Genomic DNA, 14,721 nt, shown 5'->3' with positions numbered 1-14,721 from the left:
TAACTTTTAGTTTGGGCAGACACCCCTGTGGCACTGCCATGTAAATCTGCTGGAGAGGCCCCCTAGAGATGGGACCTTGCTGCCTCAGACCTTCTGGCCAAAAGCGGCTGCTCTCTTCTTCCCACCTCTCACCCGTGATGTGTGGGAGCACCCCACAGAAATAATGAAACCCTTGTAAGAAGTGACTGGAGGAAATAACTGCTTCCAGAGGTTAGGAGGCTGGTGGAGGGAGAGTAGTCTTGGAAACGCTTTCTGGGCAGGATGGTTTTGCAGGGTTTGTGCAGAAGCTTTGCTGTGTTAGTGGACCATTAGCTGCCAGTATTTTCAGGTGTTGCAATCTGTAGAAGCTGCAACAGGTCACTTCTGTATGTATAGGGTTAACTCGCTGATGAAAATAACAACAAAAAAGAGGAGGCAGTGATTTTGGTGTTTCCATGTGACCGTGAACATTTTGAGCAGCCGTCCAAGCCTGTGGGAAACAAGCTGTTATGCAACTCTGACTTTCCGAGCACATCTCAAATTTGGTTTATTTTTGCAACTACACATGATATGTCAGCAGAGGCAGCTGTGATAGAGGCCCAGGTGGCTACCAAAGGACAAAGTCCTTGCTTTTTGCTGCATCCTCCTCACCACAGCTTAGCTGTAAGTCACATTGCAGACACGTGGGAGCTGACTCCTTGGAAATGGAAACCAGAGGAAAGGGAGGACAAGGATTTGTTACTGTTGCGCTGACCTTGACAAGTCATCACTGTCCTGTGGTTGCCTGGTAGTGACTCCTCAGTGTCATGTGTGAACTCTGAGCCCGTGGAGGTGGTCTTCAAGATGTCCAGGTTATGAAGCTGCTACTGTTGTTGATCCAGAGGTTGGGCCAGGAGGTGACAGTGTTGTTTGTTGCTGCAAATCTGCACCTCAGCTGGGGAACAAAGCTGTTCCCCATCCAGATGAGAGGCTACTGCAGAGCACTTCGGTTTTTGGCAGAAGGCACCATCTCCAGTGGGAGCCGTGGTCCATCCCACAGCTCCCTGTGGGTTCAGTTATTTATGGAAAGAGGCAGATGTTAGCTTTGGCACTGCCTTTCTCTTAAGTGCCCTGAGCTGACAGGATGCACTTTGAGTGTCATTTTAGTATTTCTGTTGCCAGCTCTGTCTTTGACTGCTTTGAGCAGTGATTTCCTTTCCATGGGTTGCCTTCCCCCTCTGCAAAGCAAATCAAAGCAGGTGATTTGGCCAGCAGTTGGTGGTGCCTGGCTTTTCAAGACCAGCTTTTTCTTATTCAGGCGGGTGGAGATCTAGCAGATTCTCATCATTTAGGGGCTGAGGGAGGAGAAATAGGATCTGCATGTATTTATGGTTGGGTTCTTGCTGAGAGATCACTTCTGTAGCTGTGAGTCACGGTGTGCCATCTCCTCCCGTATCACCTTGCTTTATGCTGTAGCAAAGCCAGGGTATGACAGCTGGAGTGATTGTGCTGTATCATCATACATCCACCGTCTGTATTTTATGCCACCTGCCAGTTGCAGCCTGTCTGCGGCCAGAAGTGTTGCAGTATCATGTTCACAGCACTGCATGGTTTTATATCTGTCCTAGTTACCATCCAGGGTAGTCTTCCATGCTCTGACTCAACTGCCATCCTATAGAGAACACGCTAGCCCAGGCAGACCGCTGGCTCCTGAGGTGCCCTGAGGCTCGGCGCATGTAGCAGTAGTCTGTAAGGGTGGGTAATGAAGCATTTCCTTTTAAGCAGCAGTTCTTTTTTCCCTGTGGGGTAGCAGGAATGTGAGGAACCTCTTCAACAGCCTATTTTAATTTCCCAGGAGAAATAACTCACAATATTTTCTAGTTTTATAGTCTGACATACAACAGTAATGACGGGAGAAATGACAAATGTTTCCCAGAATAGTTACATCTTTAAAGAATTTGTTTTAGCCACGGAATAGTAGAATAAAGCGTAACTGATTATTTCTTCTTGCCCTCCACCTTTGAGTCAAATGTTCTGGCTTCTAGCTTCACTGACAATACAGGGAAGCTGTCTGTGGACATACTGCCAAAAGTTTCTGTCCAAATACACTGAAGCCTGCAGCGTGGTGATTTCATATCAAGAGCTCAAGAGACTTGAGTCTATTAACTGCTGGTGCAGGTTTTCTTGGGAGTGAAGAGATGAGTGCAAGGCTCCAGTAATAACACTGCATTAGGATTGTTCCAGAGGGCTGTGCTGATGCATAGAAGAGGATGGGTTTTATTACTAGTTTGTAGGCTTGTTTCCTCTGGTGCCGTAGAGGAGTCTCATCTGGCTGTGCCTTGGGCTCCAGCGGCACTTCAGAGGTATGGAGGGATGTCCCTTGTCGGGATCTCGGTGCATCACTGGATGGTTTCCTGGAGCATGGCAAGACCCATCCGTGGCAAGGGCGTTTGTGTGCTGCACCCTCGTCTGTTTAGGTTGTAAAAGAAGAAATGAGACTGGCCCAAAGCTTTAGGCTCCCTCACGCACTGTTTAATTAGACACTGTACAGAGAGATCCCAGCAACACCGCAGCAATCACTGTGTTCTCGGCAGTGTTGAGCAAATTGTCCCACCAGGGACTTGGCTGCTCTGAGTAACGGCTGTAGGGACTCATTTCCCCTCCCTCGCTGTTTGGAGGTGTACGCTTGCAGTGTTCTCCCAGGTTCTTGCTGAAGCTATTTGTTTTGTGCAGTGGAAGTTCACCGTTTTGATGTTCAGTTTGGGTTATCTTGGGCCAGGATCAAATTCTAGTGTCAGACAAACACCACGCAGGCACTGACCCAGCTTTGGTTCCCCTTCTGACAGCAGTGGTGATGCGGGAGTGACAGGAGGCCAGAGCAACTAGGGCTTTCTGTGTCGTGAGCAGTGTCTCATATCCCACGTGGAGAGCAGCAGGCAGCCGGAGCAGGTTGCAAAGCCCTGATACTGCTCTCCTGCCTTCTGTGCCCACTCGCCCGTAAGCAGAGGGAGCCTTGGACAGTGAGTCCCAGCTGGGGTGACAGGGCCTTGCCTTTGAGAGCTGTTTTCCAAATATCTTCTGCAAAGAAGAAGGCAGGCATGGTTTTCTCTCCAGGAGCTGCTCCGAGATGTCCTGCTGGCCGCAAGCCCTGGCACCCAGCAGCAGGCAGGGTGTCACTGCTGCCTCTGCCAGGGTCCAGCTACCTGGTGCCTGTTAGATGTGTAGGGGCTGCTGGGGACAAGGGCTTCATGGGGACAGGTCCCAGGGTGGAGAGAGAAAGGATATTGAAGCAGACTTGCTTGCACAAAGCAGTTTTGTGGCAAGAGGAATTGTCCCCTGAGGACAGGATAAGTGTGGGCATTGTTGTCCCAAATCCCAGACCAGGTTAATCCAAAGACTAGAAGGGATTGCTCCATGAGGCAGCTCTTGGTATCCAGCTCAGTGTCTGCAGAGAGCCCAGGGCATGTACAGAGGCTGCTCTCTGGACTAGGAGATAGCATGTAGCCATGCACTCCTGGGGCTAGTATACCACGGCTGGGGTGGGAGGACTATCAGAGATTTTTAGCTTACTCAGGGGAGGAGGGGTATCCTCACTTTGACACAAAACTCAGGTGTCCCAGGTTGGTGGAGAACCCAGGATGTTCAGCTTCTACATTCAAGGGGAATGTCGGCTTTGTAGCCCAAGGCTCCGTGTAGATGATCCAAGTTAGGTATCTAAAGTTTATAAGTGTGAATACTCCCACATCTCTGTGTTCATTGCCCTGAACACTTGGGCATTCAGGCCTTGAAGATTCAGCCCTTATTCCTTCTGTCCGTTGGGACCTCCTTGGAGAAGCTGAGGCTGACAGTGCTGCCCTGCCACCGAGGAGCTCCTGGAAGGTTTTCGCTGTGCTGAGAGGGGCACTGGAAGTACCACAGAAGCCTGGATGGACTCTGTGGTGGGTGAAAGCCTTGTTGTGCCTCCACTTCTGTGAGCTGTAAAACAGGGAAGTGGAACTTACTGAAATGTTTTCTTATGAAGTTCTCTTTCTATTACCTCCTCCCTGCTGTCGTCACAACATCTCCCTGTGTGTATTCACCCCTGCGGTCGGGATCGTTGCTGTGCAAGTCATGTTAGGGGCTCAGGCATGCAGAGGATCAGTCTGGCTGGCTGCCAGAGCTTAGTGGGGGAAGAGGTAAGTTTGCCATCCTAGTCCTGTTCACCCGAAGCCAGACAGTGACCAGAGCAGGGCGGGTGGTGTGGGTGCAGCTTGTAGCAAGACAGAGCTGTCACGAGTGTCAAGCACCGACTGTTTCTGATCTCCCACTCTTGTCCCTGCCATCTGGCTCTGCACCACCTTCCTAGGTCTCCTGCCCTGTCAAGTCTGTCCCTGCCTCCGTGATGTATTGCTGTTGCTGTGCTCCAGAACAGTGGGGTAGGATCACCGTGTCGGTTGTATTTCTGTTGCAGATGTGCTGGCCTTGGAGTTCATTGAATCCCAAAGTCAGCTAAACTCACTCAGCTAGAAAAGTGTGCTGTTGTTAGCAGATACATATTCATCAGGCCAACGGTTCTTTTTAATTTGCTTCCTTTCCTGCTTAGCTTCATTTTTTGCTTATGAGTTGTGTTACACTTGCCTCTGTTAACAGGAGATGTATTGCCTCTGTCAACCTCTGAGTCATAACCAAACTGCCCGAAGTGTCTGCAGGGCCAGTATATCTGACTGCGGCACGTCAAATAGACCAGTGAATACCATCGGCGTGTGGTCCAGCAAAAGCCAGTGGCAAAACAGTACTTTGTTAGATAGTTAATCTGAAAGACTGATACTGCTGTATTAGGCTCAAAGTTGTTTGTTTTCTGGCCTTGGTGGAAGGAAGGATGCTCTCTGAGTTTCCTGGGAATGATGTGGCTCTGAGACCTTGTTCTTGTTCGTATGAACTCTGCTTTAGAGCAGTCAGTGTTGTGCTAAATGATGACATGGTGTAAAATCTGACTGCTTTTTCAGATAGATCTCAAAGTCTTGCAAGAAATAACACAGTCCCAGCAAATCAGATGCTCAGTTTATGGTGGGTATCGTCTGTCTGACCCAGTGCAAACTCAAAACTGCCTGCCCTTCGTAATCTGGCTGTGCACAGCCCTTGTAAACCTGATGGCAGAACTACAGTCAAATCCTGGCATCAGTTTTCACCCTTGGCCTTGCTGGTCCTGTCCTGTCTCATTCAAATACCTTCTCCCCGGTTTGCTGTCTGGCACGTGGAGGCTCTACAGAGCGAATGGAGTGATCTGGGTGGCCGTTCTGAAATGGGGCTCGTTTCATTCCCACGGGTTGCTGAACTTCCCTCCCTTTCACTGCCCTGCTGCGTTTTGGTTTTAAGGCTCAGGATGTGCTCTCCTCCCCTGCTTTATGCCCCTCTGTAAGATGAAGACCTGGAGCATGACCACGGCTCTCAGCATCTCAGCAGGGAGTGTTTGTGTAGCTGATGATGCTGGTAAGCCTGGCAAGGCACTATTTGAGTGCAGGAACTGAACAGGGGCTGTCTGCAGCTCTCTGGGCAGAGGAGCACAGCAGCTGGAGGATCAGACGGCACCACTGGGCAGCTCAGCCCGTGCTGCACCCTTTGAGGGGCAGCACAGAACCCCGTGAGCTGTGTGCTCAGCTACAGCTGGGGGCTCGGAGCAAAGGCAAGCAGCTGCCTGGTGCACCCCGTCTCGCCAGGGACGGTCTGCCCGGGGTGAGACCACTGAATTCAGTCTGCTGAACACACAGCGAGCAGCTGGGTGATGGGCACCGGTGAGTTATTAGACTCTAATTAGCCAAGCCAGTGAAATCTATCATCGGAGTGTTTCTTCTCAGTGGCTCGGCTTAGGCAAGCTCCAGGTGTCGTAGCAGAGCTTATGTTGTTCGGCGCACCCCAAATGCTTTTATTCCTGTCAATCCAAGATAACTCTCTGGGTGCTTGTGAGTCTATGCAGCATCCCTATGGGGCCCGAGGGATCTGATATGTGTCACGCTGACTGGGGGTTGCGGGTCGATGTCCCCAGTTTGCTTCCTCAAGCGCGTGTGTTGTCATATAATAAGGCTCCGTCTTCATCCGGTTGCTTGCTGGATAGAAACACGAAGTACATTTGATCTGGCAAATGTGTTTGCTCTAGGTTTTGAGAAGAATCCAAGTGGCTTTATTCTTTCACACTTCCCTTTTCTTATTATTGGTTTATTGGTTTTTGCAACAGTTTTCTCTACCTGTTCTTCCCTCTGTTCTGTTGACTCTGAGCAGGCTGTGCATTAGGGAATTATTTGCAGCTACAGCCTAATAACTCACCATGTCATAGCTCTTTAATTTTTGTGGGGGCTGCCCTTTGAGCTATAAGGGCTAAGTCGATGGGAAGTATTATAGTTATTTAATATTTATGCTGCAGGAGTGCCGGAGGCTCCACTCAGTTCAAGGCTCTTCTGGACAAAGTAGCGAGGATACCCAGCAGCAAGCAGAATCAAAGCCTCACTTTGTTGATAGAAAAATAACTCTGTTCTTTCTGTCTCCTATAAGCTGAATTTTTCATTCATTATAGAGCATTATTATAGTTGTCAGAGGTGCCTATATTTATGTCAACAAATACACAAAGAAACATTTGTAATGCTGGGGGTTCAGGGGGTGTCATTGATGTCTTTGTTTAAACCCATTGCAAGAAGTGTGAGCCTCTAGAAGCCAGGCATGCCTCTGAAAATGTGCAACAAGGCTCCCTGGGACTGAGCGCCAGTGCCAGGACTCTTTGGGCGAGAAGCAGAGAGAGAAGACCCCGAGGAAGCAGCAAGAGTTGCAGACACACTGGTAGCATGGCCCAGACTTAAACCCCTGAGCAAGAGCATGACACGGAAAAGAACCTGTTGGTTGAAAGAGGTGTGGAGCTGTAAGCAAATCCCACCTCTTCTTGTCTGAGCCTGTGTTCAGGGAAACAGGAGTGTGTGTACCTTGCAGAGAGAAACAGGATGCATCTGTCTCTCAACTCCTTTCCCAGATCATCCGTCAGCTGGAGGAGCCTGCGTGCTGGCTGGTGGCTCATGGCTCAGGGCAGAAGCAGCCATCAGCGGGCAGGAGTCTGTCCTTTCATCTCCAGGCAGGAGGGCTCGTTCTGCTTGGTGCTGAGTGCCCCCACTCACCAGAGTACGTTAAATACTTATGTGCATGTACAGGTGAAGGGTATAAGAGGCAGCACCTTTGTAACTAAGAATGGAAAATTCTATTTGATTTGCTAAATCTCTCCTGATCTGAGTAAAAGTGCTCACGTAGCCATAGTGCTACAGAGATATATGGGAAGGTTTGGAGGAGACAGGTACCTTTTCCTTAAACTGGCTGGTACCTCTGAAGAAATCCTGCTTGATTCACTGGAGCGTGAGCCAGCTTGGTCATTATAGTCCTAGTTTAACAAAATGCCTCTACCAGATGCCAGTAAAGGTAATGGACTTAGGTTTTTTTGCAGCTGCTTCCAAACTCTCTTACAAATTTTGTTGATAAGTGTTTGCTCCCCGCTCTTCATTGGTGCTCTAAATAAAGGCTACAAGGCTGTGGTTGAAAACAAGAAATGTAAGGTTTGAGGATAAATGGTTTGCTGTCTCCTTCTGTTTTAGGAGGGAGATATCTGGCCAAATTCTTCAGCTGAAATTAATGTGATCTTTAAACCCTGAGAAGCCAGAGTCTATCAACAAACAGTCTACTGCGACGTCTCGGGTACAGCTCCATTCTCCTGCTTCTGTTACCCACAGTGAAGGCACAAATAGTCTTCCAGCCCACTCAGTTCTCGTGTAGTTGGTAGGAAGGGTCAGTGGTCAGCAGGGTGCTGGCGTGTGCCCACTGTCCCTGCGGTTTCCAGGTGGTCTCCTGTCTAAGGCCAGCCCTCAGGGTGTGTGGCTGCAGGGTGTGTGGCTACAAACTTGGATCACTGATCCCAGAACAACCAAGGCAGTGAAGGGATAAGTTTTCATGTTGTAGGTTTGCCAGCATTTGCTCTGCTGCAAGGTGTCTGTAGAGGCCAAAGAGCTACAGAGCTAAACAGCTTCAGTGGATGAGCACCAAGTCCCTATAGACCATTTGCCTCCAAGAGGAATCAGTTACACGGATGCATCTTCAGACTCCTGAGGTGGTAGGAGCTGAGTTACAAAAGTGCTTCCAGACCCTGGATCCCCTCTCGCTACCCCGACGCTGCCAGACCTTGGGTGGCTGAGCCCTGCTGAGCGCAGGCTGTCTGCAGAAGGACCACCTCTGGCCAGCACGTGGGAATTGTCACCTTGTGGCTCTGAGTCTGAGGTGCCTCTGGGTACGTTGCACAGGGCTTGCTGTACTCAGTGGGGTGAGCACCCTCCCTGGAAATCAGAGTCCGAGCAGTCTGCTAGGCAAGCTTTATGCTCATCCTGTTTTACAGAAGTGCCATCGCATCTTTTGCTGGGAGCAGTTATCTCTGGCCCACCTGAGCTGTACCGTCTCTGCCCTTGGAGAGGTGATGGCTTTGCTGTGCTAGCACGGGGCAGGGAATGCCTGCAGCAGGCTGCGGGGTTGGGGTGACCTCATCCTTCCTCTCCGTCTCTGCATGGTGCTGCTTAAGGTGTTTTTCAAGACTGGAGAGAGCTGTCAGACTTCCATCCAGGGAACATTATGGTTTTTCCCCATCTAAAAGGAAGAGGTGCGAGGCCCATGGTCCCCAGCAGCCAGGCACCTGTTCTGGAGTGTGCTGAAGTCACTAACCCAGCTGCTTTGTTGCTTTCCTTACTGCTCTGAGCTGAGGGATACAAATGTCATGAAACAGCTTTTTATTTATACTGTAACTGCACAGGGTTTACTTGGCAAATGCCACCTACAGTCATTACCCAGGGCTTGTGTTAACAAACTGTCTTCCTGCCCGCCAGCTGCAGTTGTTAGAGCTGTGGAAGGAAAGCATTGATTTAAAAAGTTGCTCCCGAGGGATTCCTCGCTCAGTGCTGTGCTCCTGGCTCTGGGATTTTTGCTCTGGTGACAGGGGTGTCCATCATTTTGCTGCAGGCATCTCCAGGGGTTGTGCCAGGAGAGCGTTTTTGTTGCAGGGAGACAGGAAAGCTACTTGGATGCAACTCTTGAGCTGGTCTGGGAGTTATAGGAAACATTGCTGGGCAAATGATCTGTGTTTAGAGAGAGAAGCCTGCTCTTGAAAAGATCCTGATGGGCCCTTGGGAGAACTTAACTCCTCCACTGGCTCCTTGGAAGAGGACCTCAAGGAGGTCGTTTAAATGATGCACCTAGCTCCCTCCCTTACAAACCAGAGCTGATCTGCTGTGTTATCAGGGTGGAAACAATCCCAGAGACAAGGCCCCTGAGTGCAAGAAGAGTTTAAAGAAGAAAACAACGATCTTTAACTAGGGAGTCAATTAATTTTGCTTCTTGATTCCTCTAAGAAGCGTGACTGCCTTCCTCGTGCATTTGCATGCCAGTCACAAATCCCTTTGGAGGATCGTTTGCAGAGGGTGTGTGTCCCTTCTGGGAACACTTGGAAGCTTTGCCCCAGTGCTGCCCTGTGAATTGTGCAGCTGGACCTCATGCCCCACTGGAAAGGGGCTTTGCCTGCCCCCTCTTTTTTTGCAGGTGCCTCCATAAATTGCTTAGCAGATGCTTCTGGATCAGGTGATTTACAGAAGTAATCAGCACTGTGCAACTTGCAAAGCTGGCAGTTAAGAAGTGGTTTGAAATTTGCCCTTGGCAAATATTTAATCTCAAAATGAACTTTCTTAGTTATTCATGCAAATAAAGCTGTGGCTCTTGAGTGCTGGAAGGAAGCACGTGCTGGGGGGCTCTGACACCTAAAATTCAGTTTTAGGTTTGTCTGCACACGGAACTGTATTGGGTTACACCTTGCAAAACCCCTTCTGAAGTCACTCTTGCAGGGAGAAGCAAATGATGATCACTCCCTTACCTTGTGACAGAGCTGTCCTGCATCGTGTAAAACTGTTTATTGACGTGACCAGATGAGAATTGTGTTCAAAACCAGTCACAAAGGATGGGGACATTCTGTGGACAAGCAACTGAGTGTCAGAAAGCAGCAGAAGTTAAAGACTTTGGCAGCAAAGCCCTGTGCTGTTGGGCCACCTACACCCCTATTTATTTGAAAGCAGGGCAGCAGTGCTGAATTCCACACCCTGTGTGATATGCCACTGCATTATTCCTACGGAGGTCCCAATTCTTGCTCCACAACACCAGGTGTGGATTTGGGGCTGAGGACAAGGAGGCTGTAGCCCCTCCATGCCCTTGGCCTGGGTGATCTGGGACATGTTACAGTGGGAGCATCACAGGGCCACAGCCCAGCTGTAGCCAGGCCTTGGGCAAAGGCTGGATGCTCCTGGAAGCCCCAGCTCCTAGCAAAGAGGAGGATATCCTCTCTCTTTTTCCTTCTCAGCTCTCCTGAATGCTGCCTGCAGTTTAGTCTGCTCCTCCTCCTTTGGGAAAAACCCACTCTGTGGTTCACCTGGAAAGGAGGAAGAGCAACATTTCTGGGATTTCCTGAAGTTTCAAGTTCAGCGTAGGGGTAGAAGAAAGGATGGTTTCCAGAGATGACCTGGAGAGGATGAGGACCTACTGCAGAAGGGGAAGAACTGCCACTGATGTTTTGATTGCAGTGGCCATGGGATGTGTGTCTCAGCATGATCATGGACAAAAGCTTGTCACTTGGAAATCTTTGCCATTTCCTAAGAACTTTGATGGTTTAGACCTAGAATTTTTAGTGGAAATTAAGCCACACGTGATGCAAGGGAGAGAAATCTCTTGACAGTGAGCACCCAATACTGCCTCTTTTGTCTGTGAAATAGAAATAACCCTCCAATTAATGCCTGAGCTGTGCAACCTAACTCTCATCTCTGTTATGAGCTGGGCTTTGGCTGGATCCACTTTAAAAATGTTGAATTCAACAAAAGCTCCCTCACTCTTCCTTTCTGGCTTTGGACATTATCAAACACCCTCGTCCCATGGTTGCAAGATCAAAAAGTTAGCAGTCATTGAAAAGGCTTTTCCAGGAGAGTTTTTTCGAGTTGTGATCTAGTCACTGTGTTGTCCCACCTGGGCTGTTCTTTGCAATAGGAAGTAATTTTGGGCATTCTGGAATAACTATGCAGCAGACTTCAAAAAAAAAAAAATCAACCTTCAATCTCTAATCTTTAATTAATGGTGAGCATTGCACAAAAGGACAGAGGAATATTTTTGCACAAAAGCTACAGTGAAGGTTAGATACAACTTCTGGGCCTTTCTTTTCCTCCTTGTGCTACTCGCTTTCTGTGCAGAGTAGGATGGGATGGCAGGGAGACCCAAGCTGAGATTGGAGCCAGGATTCAGGCACTTTAGGCTGCTGCAGTGGTTCAGAACAGCCTTCAGACTGAAAGCTCCCACACTGTCATCTTAGCAGGCTTACGGAAGGAAATGAGCACCTTAGAGTTTAGCTATAAGACCCGCAGTCTCAGTTCCTTTGCAGCAAGGAGTGTGTGCATTAGCAGTGTATTTATGGCTTCTCTGACCTCAGCAGTGAGGTTTTCCATAACTCTTCAGCGTGCTTCAGGTAAGGTGTCTTTACAAAGCTGAGCTCTCGGTATCATGGTGGGAATAGGTGAGTGCTGCTGTCTGGAGATCACAAAGCCCTGTCTTATTTAAAAGGTGCTGCTGCAGGAGGTGAGCCCTGGAGCCCCAGGCATGGAGCTGTGTGTCAGGCACGGGCAGTGGCTGAGATGCTCTGCCTGCTCTAGGCAGCACTCAGACGTGCAGAGCACCATTAGCAGGGAGCTTTGCCTTGCCTGGGCTCGTACTTCTCAGCTCCTGTGCTCTTGTCTCCAATTGAATCAGTATAGATGGCGTATTTTTATCTTCAGTTCCTTTTCATGAGCTTTGCGCCTTCACTGAATGGATTTCAGAGCTCATCTAAGCACATGGGAAGAAATTCAAAGATTGTGTTTTAAACTCAGCATCGCTTTATCAGGGTGCAAACTGATGGCTAAATGAGAAACCAGCCCGAGGGGTTGGTTAGAAATTAGAAGCCAGCCCCAAGGCTTATCTCCTGAGGGAAGAGAAGGGTCCTGTATCTCCTGCTGGAGCATCTAGAGCTGGTCCCATCCAGCCCAGAGTCAGGGATTAGCACTGAGGCAGTCTGGGCAATCCAGGATAACAGAGGGAATTACTGTACTGAAGTGGAAATCTCTCCCCAGGCTGCAAGACCAGGCTACCCCTGTGCATCAAAAGGGAAGGCATAGGGCCTCAGCTCCGCTTCAGCTTTGACCAGCTGGACATCAGGAAGGTTTTTGTTGGATCAGACCACAGTTATGAGGTGAGTAGTTGGAATTCTGAGGGGTTGGGGGGGATCCTGATGGCTCCCAGGGCAGCCTCGTGGACCTGTGGAATTTCTGGCAACTCGGGTAATTGTGAGCAGGGAGTATTTGCCATACTAGTCAAATCTGGGGGGTTTCCCAGAATCTGGATACTTGTGATGGGATCTGAAAGGTGCATATGTTGTTTGTGAAGCCTTAATCCCTGCTTTTTGGCAGCCTTCCTTGGAGATCAGCTGGGAGGCTTCCTGTGAAAAAATACTCCCTTGACACATGAAAGCAACACTGGGTCAAAAAGATAAATATTCAGAGGCTTCTGTTTCAGCCCTGCATGCCATGCACCTTTGTACTCGGGCTGTTAAAAAGCAGCTGGAACAAATTTACTGTGTTTGAACTCCAGTCCATTGCAAACAGTTTCTGGTTAAGTGCATCCTGCCGATTCCTGGGAGTTGGAGGAAAGCTGTCCAGCCTCCTGGCTCAGAGCTGTGTCTTGCATCGAAACTGGGAGGGCTTTCCCTTGCTGACCAGTCTCTCGCCACTCTTCAGATTTGCTGCATCTCTATGAAGAGCAAAGCATTTCTGGAGATGAAGTGAAAGAACTTTCTACGTATTTGCCTCCCCCCACCAATGGTGTCAAGTCTTCTGCAAAAAAATAAGATAGAGCAACTGAAAGAGGTAGAAAATGAGGCAATACATCATGCCAGACACTTTCAAAAGCTTGACTTGGCAGGGAAGGACACATTAAGGTGTTTTCTTACCAAAATATTGTGCTCTCTATGCATTTTTAATGGTGATACTTTATTGATTCTCTCTCTTTCAATTTATTATTTTCATTACTTGAGAAAATGTGACTAAGTAGATGATACCGTTAGTGCTGTACTAAGCAGCTAGACTGGAGGTAAACCTCAGCTCAGCGTTGGATCCCTAAGTGCAATTTGTAACTGAGGTGTAAAAGGCATGAGAGGAGAGAGTAGTTTTCAGGTTATCATTGCAGAGCTTGAATACGTGAATATTTTCAACAGCAGCTGCAAAATTTAAAAATAAGGGACATCTCTCTGCTTCTGTCTCAATTTTTCTAACAGGTTTTGCAAGGACAAAAATTAGGGAAGAGGAATCCAAGGCAAGTAGTTAAGTCCATGGAAATGGCAGGATTTCACCCTGCAGCAATCAAACTTTACAGCTTTGCTTTGGGTGGGTTTGTTGGTGACTGACAGCGTGCTGGTACTCACAGCAGCTGTGGGCATTTGTCACCCAACGTGAAAAGAGCTGAATCTCCACAAGTGCTGCGGGATTGTGTCGCTTGTTCGAGGCAATAGATCTCTTGAGTCTTCAACAAATATGGCTTAGTTCTAAATTTGCAGTTTATTCTGATGATGGTAAAGCCGTAGATGGTGGCTGTGAATATTTAGGAAAGAGAAATTCTTTGGAATAGATGGAGCTGCTGTGCACTGCACACTCATCCCTTCCTGACACGTCTGTTTGAGCAAAGACTAAGAAAGAATCCCATTAAAGAAAAAATAAGAAACTTAAATTACATACTGTAGCACAGTTGGGGAGTGCTTCTGAAGTTGGTTCTAGTGCTGTCCTGAGGTGTCTCCTACATGCAGTAAACTTGTTGGCTGCAATGGAAGCTGAACGTGTTCTGCCCTTGGCAGGATTGGACTCGTTGGGAGCAGAATCGGTTGTGTGATGATTCACTAGTAATGCTGCAACTGCCCTTCCTTGCTCTGAATCAACCTGGTGATGCTGAGCAGCTCCTCTGCACTGCAAGTCAAAGTGGGCTGCTCTGTGTCAGTGGAATAAACCCCGAGTGACTCTGTTTCTATGAAGTTATCACTGCTTTGCATGAAAAACCCAAAGGCAGGGCTTGTCGTGTTGTATTTTCTTTGGCTTCTGCCAAGCAGCAGCACACAGCATCTTCTGCTTTTTACAGACGTTAATTCGTCAATCAGAAAACAAATCAGCCTTCTGTAAGAAAGGAAGATTCCTTATGTATTTCCACTTTGCTTTCTTGCTGCTGCAGGTGGTCCTGTTCAACAAAGGAGCCATCGATGCTGTCTTCAACTTGGTCCCCCCAGCTACAGCTCTGGGCTCCTGCTTCACCTTCCTCCCCCAGGAGGGCATCATTTTGCCGGACGGGCTGCAAGTCATCCGGATCTCCTTCAGTTCCACCATCCTGGGGGAGTTCACAGAAGAATTCAGGTTCAGTGTGAATGGATCCCCTGAGCCTGTGACCTTGACTATCAGGTGAGGAGGGTTGTAGGAGCTTGGTGGGCACATCTGTAGCTATGTCTGGGTAATCATCTCCCACCTACCTCATTTTAGGATGGAACAGAGGAAAAAGGTGTTGTCTAAGGTCTTAGTCTTGGCTCTGATCCTAGCATCCCCACACTAAGAGCCAGGGCTTTTTAATCTTGACTCCAGTTTGAACCTTGCAGTTGCAGCAGCAAATGAAGTGTAATTG

At 48.7% G+C, this 14,721-nt stretch overlaps 1 protein-coding gene across 1 annotated transcript in view; it reads left to right on the top strand.

The window, feature by feature from the left end:
• LOC141929624 (hydrocephalus-inducing protein homolog) overlaps positions 1 to 14,721 on the top strand; it is a 107,089-nt gene that overhangs the window by 38,539 nt on the left and 53,829 nt on the right. Inside the window, 3 exon segments of the mRNA XM_074839357.1 lie at positions 7,563 to 7,662; positions 12,141 to 12,259; positions 14,281 to 14,504. Of these exon segments, the coding sequence (XP_074695458.1) occupies positions 7,563 to 7,662; positions 12,141 to 12,259; positions 14,281 to 14,504 (443 nt within the window).

The sequence above is a fragment of the Strix aluco genome, chromosome 14 (genome assembly GCF_031877795.1).
Source record: "Strix aluco isolate bStrAlu1 chromosome 14, bStrAlu1.hap1, whole genome shotgun sequence".
Classification (NCBI taxonomy): domain Eukaryota; kingdom Metazoa; phylum Chordata; class Aves; order Strigiformes; family Strigidae; genus Strix; species Strix aluco.
This window is presented reverse-complemented; position numbering and strand designations above follow the sequence as displayed.